General features: G+C 35.0%; 1 protein-coding gene across 2 annotated transcripts in view; it reads left to right on the top strand.

The window, feature by feature from the left end:
• LOC662575 (hemicentin-1) overlaps positions 1–9,810 on the top strand; it is a 95,919-nt gene extending 86,109 nt beyond the window's left edge. Inside the window, exons 1-4 of one of the 2 annotated variants that reach the window (XM_064359387.1) lie at positions 4,354–4,469; positions 4,649–4,803; positions 6,675–6,885; positions 7,490–9,810. In XM_064359387.1, coding sequence (XP_064215457.1) covers positions 4,421–4,469; positions 4,649–4,803; positions 6,675–6,885; positions 7,490–7,890 — 816 coding nt within the window. In that variant the 5' untranslated portion in view covers positions 4,354–4,420 and the 3' untranslated portion in view covers positions 7,891–9,810. Of the gene's footprint in view, positions 1–4,353; positions 4,470–4,648; positions 4,804–6,674; positions 6,886–7,489 lie in introns of those variants that run through there. The other variant, XM_008195107.3, reaches the window with a different exon arrangement.
• Positions 9,811–18,433: the final 8,623 nt, after the last annotated feature.

Here is an 18,433-nt window from a genome sequence, read left to right as displayed (position 1 = left end):
TATACTTGTACATTTGAAAGGCTTGGGGGACATTTCAAAACAAATGTAACTCACAAACGAATAAAATAAAAGTAAATACTAAAAACAGTAATAGAAAATTCCAAATACAAAAACACAAATTAAGCGCTTTTACAATTTCTAGTTTACCATTATCCTTCCAAAACAAGCTAACCTACTGCACAAATTCGAAACGTAGTGTTTAATATCCGTAAATCAATTTGCGACTTTGCAACTTCGTCAAATATAAACAGATTAATAGCTTTAAATTGTGCGTTTCAAAATATATGTACACACATATATTTATGTACATTTCGACTTTTGACTTTTGTTATATGGTATATTGATTATAACTGAGCTTTGTTGTTTTTGAAAACAATATTTTCGACTCGCAATTCGCCACTTCACCAATACGTACACCTCTTACTGTGCAAATAGCTGATAAAGTGATAAATGTTTACAATTTTTGTATCCAAGCTCTTACCGGTGCAATAACAAAGCTAAAATCCATAAACACAACGAAAAGTTGACGAGAATCGAACAAAAACACTTTCAAGTTGAAATTTTTGCTCCTGGCTGGCTAATAAACCAACCAAAAAAGCCAAATTAAATTGCATTTTTAATATGAGTTTCTAAGAGAGTTGGGGAATAATTAGGCAATAAACTAAAAGCAAGATAAAGTAAAAATTTACTATTTGCTGTCTCTGGAAACTGAGCACATTCAGGAATAAAATAATACTATAAAATATGAATTGCAAAAATACAAGACTATCAAAGAAAAATGTTCTTATTTTATATTGTTACATATTTTATTATCTGCAATAAAAAGGGACTTCAACAATGTACTACTAGATAAACCGTTTTACGGCCTCAGTGCTTAAAAATTTTATGATTTGTGCAAAAGATTTATTTAATGCATTTGTTAAATTTGTATTCATATCCTGCCAGTGATTATTTTTTATTTTGATGTGACACATCGTGTACAGCACAGTTATCTCATTTTGCAGAAAATTTGATTTGTGTAGTTTGGGGATGATATAAATAAATTTGAAACTGTATGCAACTAAAGAGGATTTAGGATCATTACAATGTGCAGACAGGCTTGTTAAATTAGCGGCCAAAAGTAATGAAAGTTTGAGTTTTAGATTTATGAATTTATGCAGTAAAGTAAAATACGTTCGAAGCGTTTTTATTTATTATTTTCGAATGCATCGAATATCAAAGTGACATAAAAGTTTAATAAATTTCGTTCAACTCAATATATCTTCGTCCTATCAGTACGAGGTATATTAAACATTGTTTTATTCGGAGCGCAATTTGCATTTTCTCTTAATAACATGTTTTTATTGATTTTCCTTCCCCTTCTTTCGTTGCCTCACCAATCTACTTTAAATTAAACTGTGCGAGGTACCAAACTTACCACAAGCATCAACAAACCCCACTTGAATTAAACCTAATCCCTAATCCTGCCTCGAATATTTTCTCAATAAATATTAAAATGAGAATTCAATATGAAAAAAAAAACAAATTCGAATCTAACTTTGGTGTAAATATGCCCGGGTGAGATATCAAAATTCTCTATACGGCAAAGAAATCAAATTGGGAAAGTGAAATGACCCAAACCGTTTTTTACTGAACTTCGCTCGGAATCTGGTTTAAATGTACCCATGTGGGACATCAAAGCCCTCACTGTCCTGCGGAGTTTTAACCTAAATCTGATTTAAAAATCTGACTTGACCTGACCATATGCGATCCGAGTCGCCCGCCACTTTCCAACTTTTTCTAGCAAGCTGAAAGACGGACTTCGCAAATAATTAAAATGTGTAGACGTCTCTTTTGTCGAATTTGTCGGAACCTAACTAGAAGTTTATCGTACACACAATGCGTGAAAAGTTTCTCGTCAACTCCCTCAAGCAGGCCATCGGAGAAATCGAACTTACAAAATGATAAACACGTACATACATTGTCGGCCAAATTTTTACGAAAATTCAATCAGTCGCTCGAATTTCATTAGTTTTCCTACAAAATTACGTTTGATGAGTGCTTAAATGACCAGTTAAGCAATTAATAGCAGAAGGCGCTTCAACTGAACGAGTTTAGTTCCTGGTAATTGATTAGAGCGATTTCTTGATTACCCGTAAAATCAAATTGTTTGGGTGCGTATTTAGAAGCATTTCATGATAAATGTGCATTTTTAAGGTGTGATATAAATGAGTTAGTCTCCCATTTCTCCATACATCTGAGAAGTAAACTAGATGCATGCTTGTTGGTAAGTATCCATGGAAACGTTTCAAACTGATACGTTTACTATATTGTACTAAGCGCAAGATATTCTGACGATTCCTATTTCACTTCGTATTGTAGATACCTAGCCGTGATTTGATTAATAATGCAAGTTTCTAAACTAGATTGTTAGGAAGTGGGAGCTGCTAACTTAGAAAAATAAAAGTGGCTTTTGTGAACTGGTGTGTAGCTGTCGTAGTTTAAATGGTGTCATCTGATATTGGATGAGTCCCTAAGCCAAAATGACTTGATTAAATCATTTTATTGTCCAAGGTATTTAACTCTGAGGAAATATTACGGAGGAGCAATGATCCCTAACTTATCCTCCATGTGCCGGATGAGGTCCTTTGTTATTACATTTATAATAGCAACTTTAATAACTTCACCGTTTAAGTCTGACGGAAGATAAGAATTTCAGCAGACGCTTTCTCCGAATTAAATACGTAGTAAATAGGAAACTATCTCTCTTAATTAAAAGTTAAAGACGAAATAAAATATTCCCACACGTTTCTCGATTTTCCAATCAATTGCGAATTGTTCAGTCGGACGCAGTTTCCCCTTGAAGTAAATAACTAATTCAATAATAGTTCTAATTCAACTAATTAAAGGATAACGCTGAACGCTCTGTTAACTCAGAAATACGAATGTGATTGCTGAACAGCTGGATTTCTTGTTTCCACACCTATTCACTTCAAGGATAAATTCAGCTTTTCTTTCTCAATGAAAGAGGACGACTTAAATTAAGGACCAGAGGAAGCCTCGATTGCAGTGTTACAAACGTCGAAAAATTCAAGCCTGCCAAAGAATCCGAAGCATTACTTTTAGCTATTGTGTGCTATTTAATTTAATTTGAAATGGCCGTCGGTGCACCACACTCAACAAAACACTTTAAACTCTTACTCTCAATCCCAACTTCCAGCTCCCTTTTCATTTGCAATACACACTCACGATTTTGTCACAGTAACAAGCTGATTTTACTCGAGTCAGAAATAACATAAAGGCGCAATTGCATTTTAATGCAATACGTGCTCATAGTCAACTGAATTAACTTTCAGCACTGACTGACTAATCCAATAACATTCAGAGTTGGCAATTTTGAGAGATTTCAAAAGTGACTGCACTTTTAATTGAACTAAGAAAGTTTCAAAAAGCAATAGTTTTTCTTTATGAAATATACGCGACACACAAATAAGGGAATATTCGGATCTGTTTATTGTACCAAATGATTTTAAAATACAAATGGTATGTTCCATGAAATATATTAAAACACCATTATTCAATCGATTTATTTGATTATTTTATTTTCACTTTGATTTTTTCTTGGTTTTGGTTTCGATAGTGTCCTGATATAATAAACAATAATTTTATTTAATATTTGTTTAATTTCAACATAATTTTGTGTTTACCAGCAGTGGGCAAACCAAAAAAAAGCTGCCTCTAGCAACGAGACTTTTAATTACAGTGGATAAACAATTTCGCTTGTTGAAAATTGCCACTGCAAAAACATGGTGCCACATATGGCACCGGTATGTAATATTTGATTTTATTATTATTATAGAGGAAAGAAGGCTTCGGTCGTTGCGTATAGACATAAAGGCACGAAACCGTTTTTCATGCTGAAAATTTGACCATAGGGAACTAGTGCGTATCTCGGGGGTAGAGAGTGTACATTTCTTGATCAAAAGAAATAAATCAATACGTCACATTTATAAAATTTATTGTGTAGCTGATTAAAGTAGAACAGCAGTTTCAGCCAACGTCAACTTACGTGACTAATTAGGCAATTAAAGATTCTACTTTGTTGTTTAAGATAAAGCTTTATTTGATTTGAACAGGAAGTGTGTTTGGTAGATTTACGCTTGTAGATAGTAAGATTGCAGAGGTATAAGGGTGTAAGAGTGGTATATGGTATAATAATTGTATTGTGTATCTAATAATTGGATTGTTGAAAGTGATAAAGAAAAGAAACGCCAAAATCAAGTCACGTTAGCAATCTGCGGGATCAATCGTATAAGTCACGAACATTTCTAGTTTTACACAGTGGAACATAATCTTGTAGAAGATTCAAATCCGGTGGAGAAAGTTTGTGAATTCTTTTCCCTGTGCCTTATCAGGAACATAAATAATAAAGATAAAAGGAATGTTTTTCAACACGTTAATGAACAGGTCGGTGTATCGCTCCCATAGAGGTAAATTTAAATGTTTAATGATGCAGTAAAATTGCAAAAGTGCGCGGGTGTTGACCGGAGACTCCCTACTCGGAGTTAATGGACCAAATAGACTGATTTCTGTGCATCCAGATTACGTCCCGACATGACTGCACCCGCTAAAACCACTGACGAACCTAAAACATTTATTTTTGTTGCAGATTGCGCGGAAGGCGGTTCGGAGCACAACAGTCCATACTGGGAGCAATCGTTTTCTCCGCCGTATTTTGACAATACGACTCGAAGGGAGGTCACAACTACAGTGGGCCAAACGGCTCATTTGCATTGTAGAGTCAGAAACCTGGGAGACAGAGCTGTACGTAAATCTTATTGCATATCATTTGCAATTTACCTAGTTGCTAGTTGTCGCTGATCTCGACACTCAACACTTTAATTATCATGCGTCCTGCAATTTACTCCACCCCTGCCTTTGACTTTTTCAAAGCCCAGCTAACGACGTGTTTGACCGAAGTTCATACTTGGCCAATTCTAACTCAGTAATATCCACGGCGAACTTTGTAAATTATTGCCTCCGCGGCAAACGAATCGTCAAATGTCACCTTCGTTCCAACAATCAAAATTACCATTTCATAATTTCTAAAGTCGTTAAAAGCAAACTTCCCCAACTACTTCACTGTAAAGTAGTATGCAAAAAAAGAAAACAACTCGGCAACAATAGCTATTCCTCTATGTACTTTGCTCTGATTCCGGAAAAATATTCCAAGAGGAAACAACGATGCGAATGCTTTAAAGAATACTATTTACTTTGTCTCTCTGGCGCTTACCTAAGTACACGAAATACATTCACTAACGCAAATTACCCTCACTGTAATAATTACTCGCAAAATAAGTAATTTCCTATCTGCGTACAACATACCGACACTACATAGGCTTCCCCCTGTTTTCAACAAATTTAACTCAACTGTAAACTTAATAGACACATACCGGCCCTTTATGTATTTCAACAAAGCGACTTTTTCAGAAAGCACAATTAAAACAGGGCTTAAATTTTGATTTTTCTTCCACATTTATTCACGACTTCAGCAATTCATACAAAAGTTAGAGCAAGTGTTACACGAATATCTTGCTTTGTGTTTGTCGAGAATTTAAGCAATAAATTTTGCATATCGAGCTGTGAGTCTGTGACTCCGAGCCACTTATTAACCTTTCGTAATGTTTTCGACAATAAAACCAATACGATTTAACGGCACGGGGCGGTATTTTTTCTTGGCAAATTTCCATCGTATCTTATTCATGTAAGGTCAGAAGAACAACCTATCCATTTGTCGACTAGTGGTAGATAAAAGATTTAATGTGAAATGCGAGGGCCCATTCAAGCGCTCTTGTCCAAAATTAATAAAAAGGTAAATGTTTGTCTACAAGAATACGGAACGAGCAAATTACGTTCAAAAACACACAACTAACGAGTTGCCAGTGGGACAAAACTCATTTGTCGTGCGGTCTACACCAGTGGCGGAGGAAACAGTCACGAATCGAGGAAAAAATTGAACGAAATTATAGGGATAATTTACAAAAAGGCTCTTTCTTTTACTGTTCCATATTCTTTTAAAGGTTTTTATTCAAGTCAATACCTTTAATTTTCTTTCCTTATATTACATTATAATTTTATACATTTAATTTTTTATGTAAAAAGTTAGAATTTTTGAATAACAAATAATGATTAATAAAACTGAAAAAACGGTTCTAAATTGTTGTAATCAGATGAAGACGAGCTTTTCCCGGCACGCCAGTGGTCTGATTCGACGTGAGCGTCGTTTTTCTAGGACTGATTAGCGAAACGACGCTCTTGCAGTTATTTTTCTAAAGGTAAAAACACAAACACCGCTTCAATCAGCAAGCGACTTCGAGTTTCGTCTTTTACCACGGCTGGTAATTAATAAAGAAAACTTGTTGACATTTTTCTAGTTTCTTGTAAACAAAACCTAAATGTTCCAATTACGGTCGTCTTGCTGCAATTTTCTCGGCGGTGCTTCGAATAATCAGTTTGTGAATGCTATTGTGGAATATTGACGAGGTTTTCCAGGGCCGGAACTAGGTCAGCCAACCCAAGCTGGGGAGTTTTTGCATTGCAGACACGACATTAAAATTTTAAAATTCGTTTTGGAATTAAAAGACAATCCCAGTGACACAATCGTGTTAAAATTTCTTGTTTGGGTTAATTTTCAGGTATCGTGGATCCGCAAGCGGGATTTGCACATTCTGACAGTGGGGATCCTGACTTACACGAACGATCAACGATTTCAGTCCTTGCACACAGATGGTTCAGACGAGTGGACGCTAAAGGTAACGTCCCCTCAAACTAGAGATTCCGGCATCTACGAGTGTCAAGTCAGTACCGAACCTAAAATTAGCCAAGCGTTCAAACTGAATGTTGTAGGTGAGTAATAAAGTTTCAAGTTCCGCTCATGCTCTAATTCCACCCTACGTGCTTGAGGATAGCGCAAAACACTCTCACATTTAGCGTTTCTTCTCGAACAGCACCATGAGGAAATGGAACGTTTCAATTTATCTACATCGCTAACTTCATGCAAATCCTAATTTCTGGAAGTCGCTTGTAATTGCAATGATTAGAATGGCGCCAGCCTATCATTTCACCAGCGACGAACCTTGACAAAAATTTGTTCACATCTAGAGGCCCTTTTTCCAAAAAACAAATCTCATATAAATTAGTACTTCCTCCTAAGGCATGATCATGATCACTAAAGACCGGATTTTAGGAAATTTTTACTTTTTTATTTTTCCTAAATTCTTAAATAAAATAAATTGTAAACATCCTACAGTTGTGTTTAATCTTCCTAATCTAAAGTAATATATTTTTTCAATTTTTTTATTAGTTTTTAGTATAAAATCGTTAGATGCATCAGTTCCATTCTTCGCGGAGTTCGACAAGAAAATAATTGATAATTATACGTAATTTAATAATTCCATGCATTCGCTGTCTAGTTTTTCGGTTTGCTGATGCTGTTGGTTGTCTGTTCCAGTTTCAAAGGCCAAAATAGTGGGTAACCCCGAGTTGTACATCAAAAGTGGAAGTGATATAAACTTAACGTGCATAGTTCTCCAGACGCCAGACCCACCAAGTTTCATCTACTGGTACCGGGGAGGAAACGTGATTAACTATTCACAGCGTGGTGGCATAAGCGTAGTCACCGAGAAGCAAACACGAACAAGTCGTTTGTTGATTTCACGAGCCTTGCCCCAGGACAGCGGCAACTACACATGTTCGCCCTCCAGCAGCGACGCCGCCAGCGTCCTTGTGCATGTCCTTAACGGGGAGCAACCGGCAGCCATGCAGCACGGCAACAACAGCAGCACCGCCATTTGCTGGACGATAGATTTCGTACTCGTTATATTCCTCCAGTGCTTTGTGCTCGAAAGGTGAATGCCAACGGTCCTCTAATGCAGTCTATTATATATCAGCGATAAATGTTTATCAATTTGATAATGGTAACACTGTGGCCGTGTAAATATCAGCGAATGACCAGTTATTGTTGTATGTCCAACACGTATATCATAATTTGTTTGTATAATTCTGATGTACATAGTTGTTGCTGTTAAATTGTTGTCATAGATGAAAATTACAGCTGGTCTATATCATATGTGGCTGTCTGATTTATTGCCATTATTTATCACACCGATACCATATTTCAATCAGCTCCATGCATACAGGGTGAGCCCTTCGGCCCGACATTACAAACTTTCTAACTGCCGACGTAGACACGGCTTAATTTCGCGCGGATTTAAGTGTGGATTACAATTCAGAATGGCCCAAAATTTTAAATCCGTTAAATGTAGGCCGGAAAAAATCACCCTGCATATGCTTGATAATCGGGACTTGTTCTAAAGAACGAAAAATCAAATTTTGATAGGCTGAGCCTGTCGGTCGACAACGATCGATTATTTTACATAACCATGAGCAAAGTACATTTTTGACTAAAAAATTAGAACGTTAACTGCACTGACAAACTTCACGCAATTTCTAAACACATTCACGTTTTTATCGTTTGATTGAAAGAATCGTGCCAGTATATAGTACAATCACAAACTTTCCACACTCACGAGGTAAACCCGGTCAGGGGAGAACGTTTAAAATATTCAGTTGTGATTGAGTGTTTTTCAACCATCCTGAATGCGGTGTAGGCGACCATACAATTCGATATCGTGTAAAAGGATTTGTGAATTTGAGATTATAAAACTGGTACATGTTCCTGTGTTTATTAATCTTCCATTCATCTCATTTCATACATTTTCAGTCCCAGCTATCCGAGCTAATTGGGACGACACCTACCTCTGATAGCGCAAACTCTTGCAGTTTATTTATATATTTCTATTTTTTGAAGCTCGCATAATACAGATAATCGGGACTCGGAGAGGTGGGACTCTACTGTAACTTATAATAGTAATACACGTTGAATACTGACTGTATATACTTATTTTAGTATAATATCAAATTTGTGTTTCAAAAATGATAACTAGCGTTAGGGTCGACACTTGAAGTCGCAAGATTCGTGTTAAATTAATTTAACAAATCACTATGCAAAGTTAATGTGAATTAATAATCAACTCAGCCCCTGCTTCGACTACAGCCTCATCAACAATATTGCATATCACATGACCGCCACGGTTTAAAATCTGTAGCTACCAGAGTCAGAGTCCAGAAATGCATTACTTAAACAATCGGAAAATGCCGCTCAATGTGTGATTGTGATTGCGTGATAATGTTGTTTTCCGACTGACTGACGTTGTCACATACAAAATAATTGCATAAATGATGCACTAAATCTAAATTAAGGCATTGTAGTTTCAACGCACTACACAATAATTAGCTAAATTAAGTGCATCATAGCTTTTATCTTCCAATGTCATTCGACGTTAATTAATAATGAAAGTGGTGTTTAAGTGATGAATTTGAGGATTTCCAATTTCCAGTGTTATTTTAAGTCACGGCCTAACACAGAACACATTTATTATGACGTTTATTTGTACTTTATGTAACATACATAGCTTATTAAATGGCATTCCAGCGATGTCGTGACTTGATTTAAACTTTGATGTACAATTTCACTGTAAAATTTTTCTAAAATTGTAGAAACCATTATAGTTTTCGTTGTGTTAGTTTTTATATGCGTAAAAATATATGTTTAAAGTTTATTTATCTAAATGTAGACCATTTGAATTTGTTATGTAAATATTAGCAATAAATAGGAATAATGTTAATATAAGCTTCAAAAATTAGAAAGCTATTTAGATATTTGTTTTAGATTTTATTGTAATATATGACCAAATAAATATTTGTACTTAATTCACGCCTTTTATTGCTATAAAATAAAAGTCTACTGGCTCAACCAGTAAGGACATTGGACACGACATTCCTGCAACAAATTTGTGTTCTGTATATTCACTGTCAAATTCTTTAAGAATCCGACACATAGAGGGCAGCCAAAATTTGATTTAAATTACAAGTTACTGTCGTATTTTCTAGAAATCTGTTCGTTACAGACTTCTGTAAAACCTTAAACAGGTTGCGGATTACTCAAAATGATAATATTTTCGATACTTGACGCTCTCTAGTCCAGCTCTAATAGAGTAATAAAATAAACAATTACGTCTTTTATTTTTAGATTCAAAAAATGGCAAAAACCCTGACCATCAAAAACCAAAGCTGTTGTTGCCATCTTGTAGATTCTTTATTAACTTTTTTAAAAAAACATTCAGTTTTGGTCGATCAAAGCCCAGATTTTTAAAGCAACGTTTGCCGACGTTTAATGCACAGAATAGCAGATTGCACAGCCAGACCATTTATATGCAAATTTTTAGTATTCACAGTCAAACTCTTGTTTAGAATTCTACTTAGTTACAAGTTACTGTAACATTTGATACAAAAATTTTTTTTACAGGTTACTGTAAAGTATTGGCCTAACGATCCGGAAAATGTTGACTTTTTCTTTGTAACTGCGTCTCTTCTGCATATTTTAATATACGTACCGGTAGTAAATTTTTAAATAAATCAACATTACAAACTAAATAATTGCAATAATTCACATAAAACGCAAATACTTTCAGTTCAAAAGTCGGCGAATTAACTCGAGAAAGCATTTTTTCCCATTTTTTTCAATTTAATTCTCTAATTTTTCATCAGATTTCAACAAAAGATACCCGGCGTATAAGTCAACTAAAGTTTGAAGTTATATTTCACCTTTCCTGATCCGGGGTTCGAACCCCCGACCTCCACCGTCGTAAGTGGCGCTTATACCACTGGGCCACGAGGCCCCAGGTGCTGACCGTGATTTGCAGACATTTTAACACAAACTTTTTAAATAAATCATCATTACAAACTAAATAATTGCAATAATTCACATAAAACGCAAATACTTTCAGTTCAAAAGTCGGCGAATTAACTCGAGAAAGCATTTTTTCCCACTTTTTTCAATTTAATTCTCTAATTTTTCATCAGATTTTATCAAAAGATACCCGGCGTATAAGTCAACTAAAGTTTGAAGTTATATTTCACCATTACGTTCATCTCTTTTTCTCTCAACACAAAAAGTACGTTTACAAATTGGAGCCTTTACGTACTATTACATTTTTGCTGCATTATTTTCTTATTTCTCTCAATTTTATGCTCCGCTTTACTTTTATTCGTCTATGTGTTCTCTCAAGCTCTTATTTTAGTTTACGTGTTGTTTCCTTACCTTTTCTATACTTTTTTTCATAGAAAAATTCTTACACCTGATCCGGGGTTCGAACCCCCGACCTCCACCGTCGTAAGTGGCGCTTATACCACTAGGCCACGAGGCCCCAGGTGCTGACCGTCTATTGCAGATATTTTAACACAAACTTTTTAAATAAATCATCATTACAAACTAAATAATTGCAATAATTCACATAAAACGCAAATACTTTCAGTTCAAAAGTCGGCGAATTAACTCGAGAAAGCATTTTTTCCCACTTTTTTCAATTTAATTCTCTAATTTTTCATCAGATTTCATCAAAAGATACCCGGCGTATAAGTCAACTAAAGTTTGAAGTTATATTTCACCTTTACGTTCATCTCTTTTTCTCTCAAAACAAAAAGTACGTTTACAAATTGGAGCCTTTACGTACTATTACATTTTTGCTGCATTATTTTCTTATTTCTCTCAATTTTATGCTCCGCTTTACTTTTATTCGTCTATGTGTTCTCTCAATCTCTTATTTTAGTTTACGTGTTGTTTCCTTACCTTTTCTATACTTTTTTTCATAGAAAATTTCTTACACCTGATCCGGGGTTCGAACCCCCGACCTCCACCGTCGTAAGTGGCGCTTATACCACTGGGCCACGAGGCCCCAGGTGCTGACCGTGACTTGCAGACATTTTAACACAAACTTTTTAAATAAATCATCATTACAAACTAAATAATTGCAATAATTCACATAAAACGCAAATACTTTCAGTTCAAAAGTCGGCGAATTAACTCGAGAAAGCATTTTTTCCCACTTTTTTCAATTTAATTCTCTAATTTTTCATCAGATTTCATCAAAAGATACCCGGCGTATGAGTCAACTAAAGTTTGAAGTTATATTTCACCATTACGTTCATCTCTTTTTCTCTCAACACAAAAAGTACGTTTACAAATTGGAGCCTTTACGTACTATTACATTTTTGCTGCATTATTTTCTTATTTCTCTCAATTTTATGCTCCGCTTTACTTTTATTCGTCTATGTGTTCTCTCAATCTCTTATTTTAGTTTACGTGTTGTTTCCTTACCTTTTCTATACTTTTTTTCATAGAAAAATTCTTACACCTGATCCGGGGTTCGAACCCCCGACCTCCACCGTCGTAAGTGGCGCTTATACCACTGGGCCACGAGGCCCCAGGTGCTGACCGTGATTTGCAGACATTTTAACACAAACTTTTTAAATAAATCATCATTACAAACTAAATAATTGCAATAATTCACATAAAACGCAAATACTTTCAGTTCAAAAGTCGGCGAATTAACTCGAGAAAGCATTTTTTCCCACTTTTTTCAATTTAATTCTCTAATTTTTCATCAGATTTCATCAAAAGATACCCGGCGTATAAGTCAACTAAAGTTTGAAGTTATATTTCACCATTACGTTCATCTCTTTTTCTCTCAACACAAAAAGTACGTTTACAAATTGGAGCCTTTACGTACTATTACATTTTTGCTGCATTATTTTCTTATTTCTCTCAATTTTATGCTCCGCTTTACTTTTATTCGTCTATGTGTTCTCTCAATCTCTTATTTTAGTTTACGTGTTGTTTCCTTACCTTTTCTATACTTTTTTTCATAGAAAAATTCTTACACCTGATCCGGGGTTCGAACCCCCGACCTCCACCGTCGTAAGTGGCGCTTATACCACTGGGCCACGAGGCCCCAGGTGCTGACCGTGATTTGCAGACATTTTAACACAAACTTTTTAAATAAATCATCATTACAAACTAAATAATTGCAATAATTCACATAAAACGCAAATACTTTCAGTTCAAAAGTCGGCGAATTAACTCGAGAAAGCATTTTTTCCCACTTTTTTCAATTTAATTCTCTAATTTTTCATCAGATTTCATCAAAAGATACCCGGCGTATAAGTCAACTAAAGTTTAAAGTTATATTTCACCTTTACGTTCATCTCTTTTTCTCTCAAAACAAAAAGTACGTTTACAAATTGGAGCCTTTACGTACTATTACATTTTTGCTGCATTATTTTCTTATTTCTCTCAATTTTATGCTCCGCTTTACTTTTATTCGTCTATGTGTTCTCTCAATCTCTTATTTTAGTTTACGTGTTGTTTCCTTACCTTTTCTATACTTTTTTTCATAGAAAATTTCTTACACCTGATCCGGGGTTCGAACCCCCGACCTCCACCGTCGTAAGTGGCGCTTATACCACTGGGCCACGAGGCCCCAGGTGCTGACCGTGACTTGCAGACATTTTAACACAAACTTTTTAAATAAATCATCATTACAAACTAAATAATTGCAATAATTCACATAAAACGCAAATACTTTCAGTTCAAAAGTCGGCGAATTAACTCGAGAAAGCATTTTTTCCCACTTTTTTCAATTTAATTCTCTAATTTTTCATCAGATTTCATCAAAAGATACCCGGCGTATAAGTCAACTAAAGTTTGAAGTTATATTTCACCATTACGTTCATCTCTTTTTCTCTCAACACAAAAAGTACGTTTACAAATTGGAGCCTTTACGTACTATTACATTTTTGCTGCATTATTTTCTTATTTCTCTCAATTTTATGCTCCGCTTTACTTTTATTCGTCTATGTGTTCTCTCAATCTCTTATTTTAGTTTACGTGTTGTTTCCTTACCTTTTCTATACTTTTTTTCATAGAAAATTTCTTACACCTGATCCGGGGTTCGAACCCCCGACCTCCACCGTCGTAAGTGGCGCTTATACCACTAGGCCACGAGGCCCCAGGTGCTGACCGTGATTTGCAGACATTTTAACACAAACTTTTTAAATAAATCAACATTACAAACTAAATAATTGCAATAATTCACATAAGACGCAAATACTTCCAGTTCAAAAGTCGGCGAATTAGCTCAAAAAGAATTTTCTTCCACTTTTTTTCTATTTAATTCTCTAATTTTTCATCAGATTCCATCAAAACATACCGGGCGTATGAGTCAACTAAAGCTTGAAGTTATATTTCACCTTTACGTTCATCTCTTTTTCTCTCAAAACAAAAAGTACATTTACAATTTGGGGCCTTTACGTACATTTACATTTTTGCCGCATTATTTTCTTATTTCTCTCAATTTTATGCTCCGCTTTACGTTTATTCGTCTATGTGTTCTCTCAGTCTCTTATTTTAGTTTACGTGTTGTTTCCTTACCTTTTCTATACTTTTTTTCATAGAAAAATTCTTACACCTGATCCGGGGTTCGAACCCCCGACCTCCACCGTCGTAAGTGGCGCTTATACCACTAGGCCACGAGGCCCCAGGTGCTGACCGTCTTTTGCAGATATTTTAACACAAACTTTTTAAATAAATCAACATTACAGACTAAATAATTGCAATAATTCACATAAAACGCAAATACTTTCAGTTCAAAAGTCGGCGAATTAACTCGAGAAAGCATTTTTTTCCACTTTTTTCAATTTAATTCTCTAATTTTTCATCAGATTTTATCAAAAGATACCCGGCGTATAAGTCAACTAAAGTTTGAAGTTATATTTCACCTTTACGTTCATCTCTTTTTCTCTCAAAACAAAAAGTACATTTACAATTTGGGGCCTTTACGTACATTTACATTTTTGCCGCATTATTTTCTTATTTCTCTCAATTTTATGCTCCGCTTTACGTTTATTCGTCTATGTGTTCTCTCAATCTCTTATTTTAGTTTACGTGTTGTTTCCTTACCTTTTCTATACTTTTTTTCATAGAAAAATTCTTACACCTGATCCGGGGTTCGAACCCCCGACCTCCACCGTCGTAAGTGGCGCTTATACCACTAGGCCACGAGGCCCCAGGTGCTGACCGTCTTTTGCAGATATTTTAACACAAACTTTTTAAATAAATCAACATTACAGACTAAATAATTGCAATAATTCACATAAAACGCAAATACTTTCAGTTCAAAAGTCGGCGAATTAACTCGAGAAAGCATTTTTTTCCACTTTTTTCAATTTAATTCTCTAATTTTTCATCAGATTTTATCAAAAGATACCCGGCGTATAAGTCAACTAAAGTTTGAAGTTATATTTCACCTTTACGTTCATCTCTTTTTCTCTCAAAACAAAAAGTACATTTACAATTTGGGGCCTTTACGTACATTTACATTTTTGCCGCATTATTTTCTTATTTCTCTCAATTTTATGCTCCGCTTTACGTTTATTCGTCTATGTGTTCTCTCAATCTCTTATTTTAGTTTACGTGTTGTTTCCTTACCTTTTCTATACTTTTTTTCATAGAAAAATTCTTACACCTGATCCGGGGTTCGAACCCCCGACCTCCACCGTCGTAAGTGGCGCTTATACCACTAGGCCACGAGGCCCCAGGTGCTGACCGTCTTTTGCAGATATTTTAACACAAACTTTTTAAATAAATCAACATTACAGACTAAATAATTGCAATAATTCACATAAAACGCAAATACTTTCAGTTCAAAAGTCGGCGAATTAACTCGAGAAAGCATTTTTTCCCACTTTTTTCAATTTAATTCTCTAATTTTTCATCAGATTTCATCAAAAGATACCCGGCGTATAAGTCAACTAAAGTTTGAAGTTATATTTCACCTTTACGTTCATCTCTTTTTCTCTCAAAACAAAATGTACGTTTACAAATTGGAGCCTTTACGTACTATTACATTTTTGCTGCATTATTTTCTTATTTCTCTCAATTTTATGCTCCGCTTTACTTTTATTCGTCTATGTGTTCTCTCAATCTCTTATTTTAGTTTACGTGTTGTTTCCTTACCTTTTCTATACTTTTTTTCATAGAAAATTTCTTACACCTGATCCGGGGTTCGAACCCCCGACCTCCACCGTCGTAAGTGGCGCTTATACCACTAGGCCACGAGGCCCCAGGTGCTGACCGTGATTTGCAGACATTTTAACACAAACTTTTTAAATAAATCATCATTACAAACTAAATAATTGCAATAATTCACATAAAACGCAAATACTTTCAGTTCAAAAGTCGGCGAATTAACTCGAGAAAGCATTTTTTCCCACTTTTTTCAATTTAATTCTCTAATTTTTCATCAGATTTCATCAAAAGATACCCGGCGTATGAGTCAACTAAAGTTTGAAGTTATATTTCACCATTACGTTCATCTCTTTTTCTCTCAACACAAAAAGTACGTTTACAAATTGGAGCCTTTACGTACTATTACATTTTTGCTGCATTATTTTCTTATTTCTCTCAATTTTATGCTCCGCTTAACTTTTATTCGTCTATGTGTTCTCTCAATCTCTTATTTTAGTTTACGTGTTGTTTCCTTACCTTTTCTATACTTTTTTTCATAGAAAAATTCTTACACCTGATCCGGGGTTCGAACCCCCGACCTCCTCCGTCGTAAGTGGCGCTTATACCACTGGGCCACGAGGCCCCAGGTGTTGACCGTGATTTGCAGACATTTTAACACAAACTTTTTAAATAAATCAACATTACAAACTAAATAATTGCAATAATTCACATAAGACGCAAATACTTCCAGTTCAAAAGTCGGCGAATTAGCTCAAAAAGAATTTTCTTCCACTTTTTTTCTATTTAATTCTCTAATTTTTCATCAGATTCCATCAAAACATACCGGGCGTATGAGTCAACTAAAGCTTGAAGTTATATTTCACCTTTACGTTCATCTCTTTTTCTCTCAAAACAAAAAGTACATTTACAATTTGGGGCCTTTACGTACATTTACATTTTTGCCGCATTATTTTCTTATTTCTCTCAATTTTATGCTCCGCTTTACTTTTATTCGTCTATGTGTTCTCTCAGTCTCTTATTTTAGTTTACGTGTTGTTTCCTTACCTTATCTATACTTTTTTTCATAGAAAAATTCTTACACCTGATCCGGGGTTCGAACCCCCGACCTCCACCGTCGTAAGTGGCGCTTATACCACTAGGCCACGAGGCCCCAGGTGCTGACCGTCTTTTGCAGATATTTTAACACAAACTTTTTAAATAAATCAACATTACAGACTAAATAATTGCAATAATTCACATAAAACGCAAATACTTTCAGTTCAAAAGTCGGCGAATTAACTCGAGAAAGCATTTTTTTCCACTTTTTTCAATTTAATTCTCTAATTTTTCATCAGATTTTATCAAAAGATACCCGGCGTATAAGTCAACTAAAGTTTGAAGTTATATTTCACCTTTACGTTCATCTCTTTTTCTCTCAAAACAAAAAGTACATTTACAATTTGGGGCCTTTACGTACATTTACATTTTTGCCGCATTATTTTCTTATTTCTCTCAATTTTATGCTCCGCTTTACGTTTATTCGTCTATGTGTTCTCTCAATCTCTTATTTTAGTTTACGTGTTGTTTCCTTACCTTTTCTATACTTTTTTTCATAGAAAAATTCTTACACCTGATCCGGGGTTCGAACCCCCGACCTCCACCGTCGTAAGTGGCGCTTATACCACTGGGCCACGAGGCCCCAGGTGCTGACCGTGATTTGCAGACATTTTAACACAAACTTTTTAAATAAATCATCATTACAAACTAAATAATTGCAATAATTCACATAAAACGCAAATACTTTCAGTTCAAAAGTCGGCGAATTAACTCGAGAAAGCATTTTTTCCCACTTTTTTCAATTTAATTCTCTAATTTTTCATCAGATTTCATCAAAAGATACCCGGCGTATGAGTCAACTAAAGTTTGAAGTTATATTTCACCATTACGTTCATCTCTTTTTCTCTCAACACAAAAAGTACGTTTACAAATTGGAGCCTTTACGTACTATTACATTTTTGCTGCATTATTTTCTTATTTCTCTCAATTTTATGCTCCGCTTTACTTTTATTCGTCTATGTGTTTTCTCAAGCTCTTATTTTAGTTTACGTGTTGTTTCCTTACCTTTTCTATACTTTTTTTCATAGAAAAATTCTTACACCTGATCCGGGGTTCGAACCCCCGACCTCCACCGTCGTAAGTGGCGCTTATACCACTAGGCCACGAGGCCCCAGGTGCTGACCGTCTTTTGCAGATATTTTAACACAAACTTTTTAAATAAATCAACATTACAGACTAAATAATTGCAATAATTCACATAAAACGCAAATACTTCCAGTTCAAAAGTCGGCGAATTAGCTCAAAAAGAATTTTCTTCCACTTTTTTTCTATTTAATTCTCTAATTTTTCATCAGATTCCATCAAAACATACCGGGCGTATGAGTCAACTAAAGCTTGAAGTTATATTTCACCTTTACGTTCATCTCTTTTTCT

The sequence above is a fragment of the Tribolium castaneum genome, chromosome 10 (assembly GCF_031307605.1).
Source record: "Tribolium castaneum strain GA2 chromosome 10, icTriCast1.1, whole genome shotgun sequence".
Classification (NCBI taxonomy): Eukaryota; Metazoa; Arthropoda; class Insecta; order Coleoptera; family Tenebrionidae; genus Tribolium; species Tribolium castaneum.
Note: the sequence above shows the minus strand (reverse complement) of the source record. Positions and strands in the feature narration are given on the sequence as shown.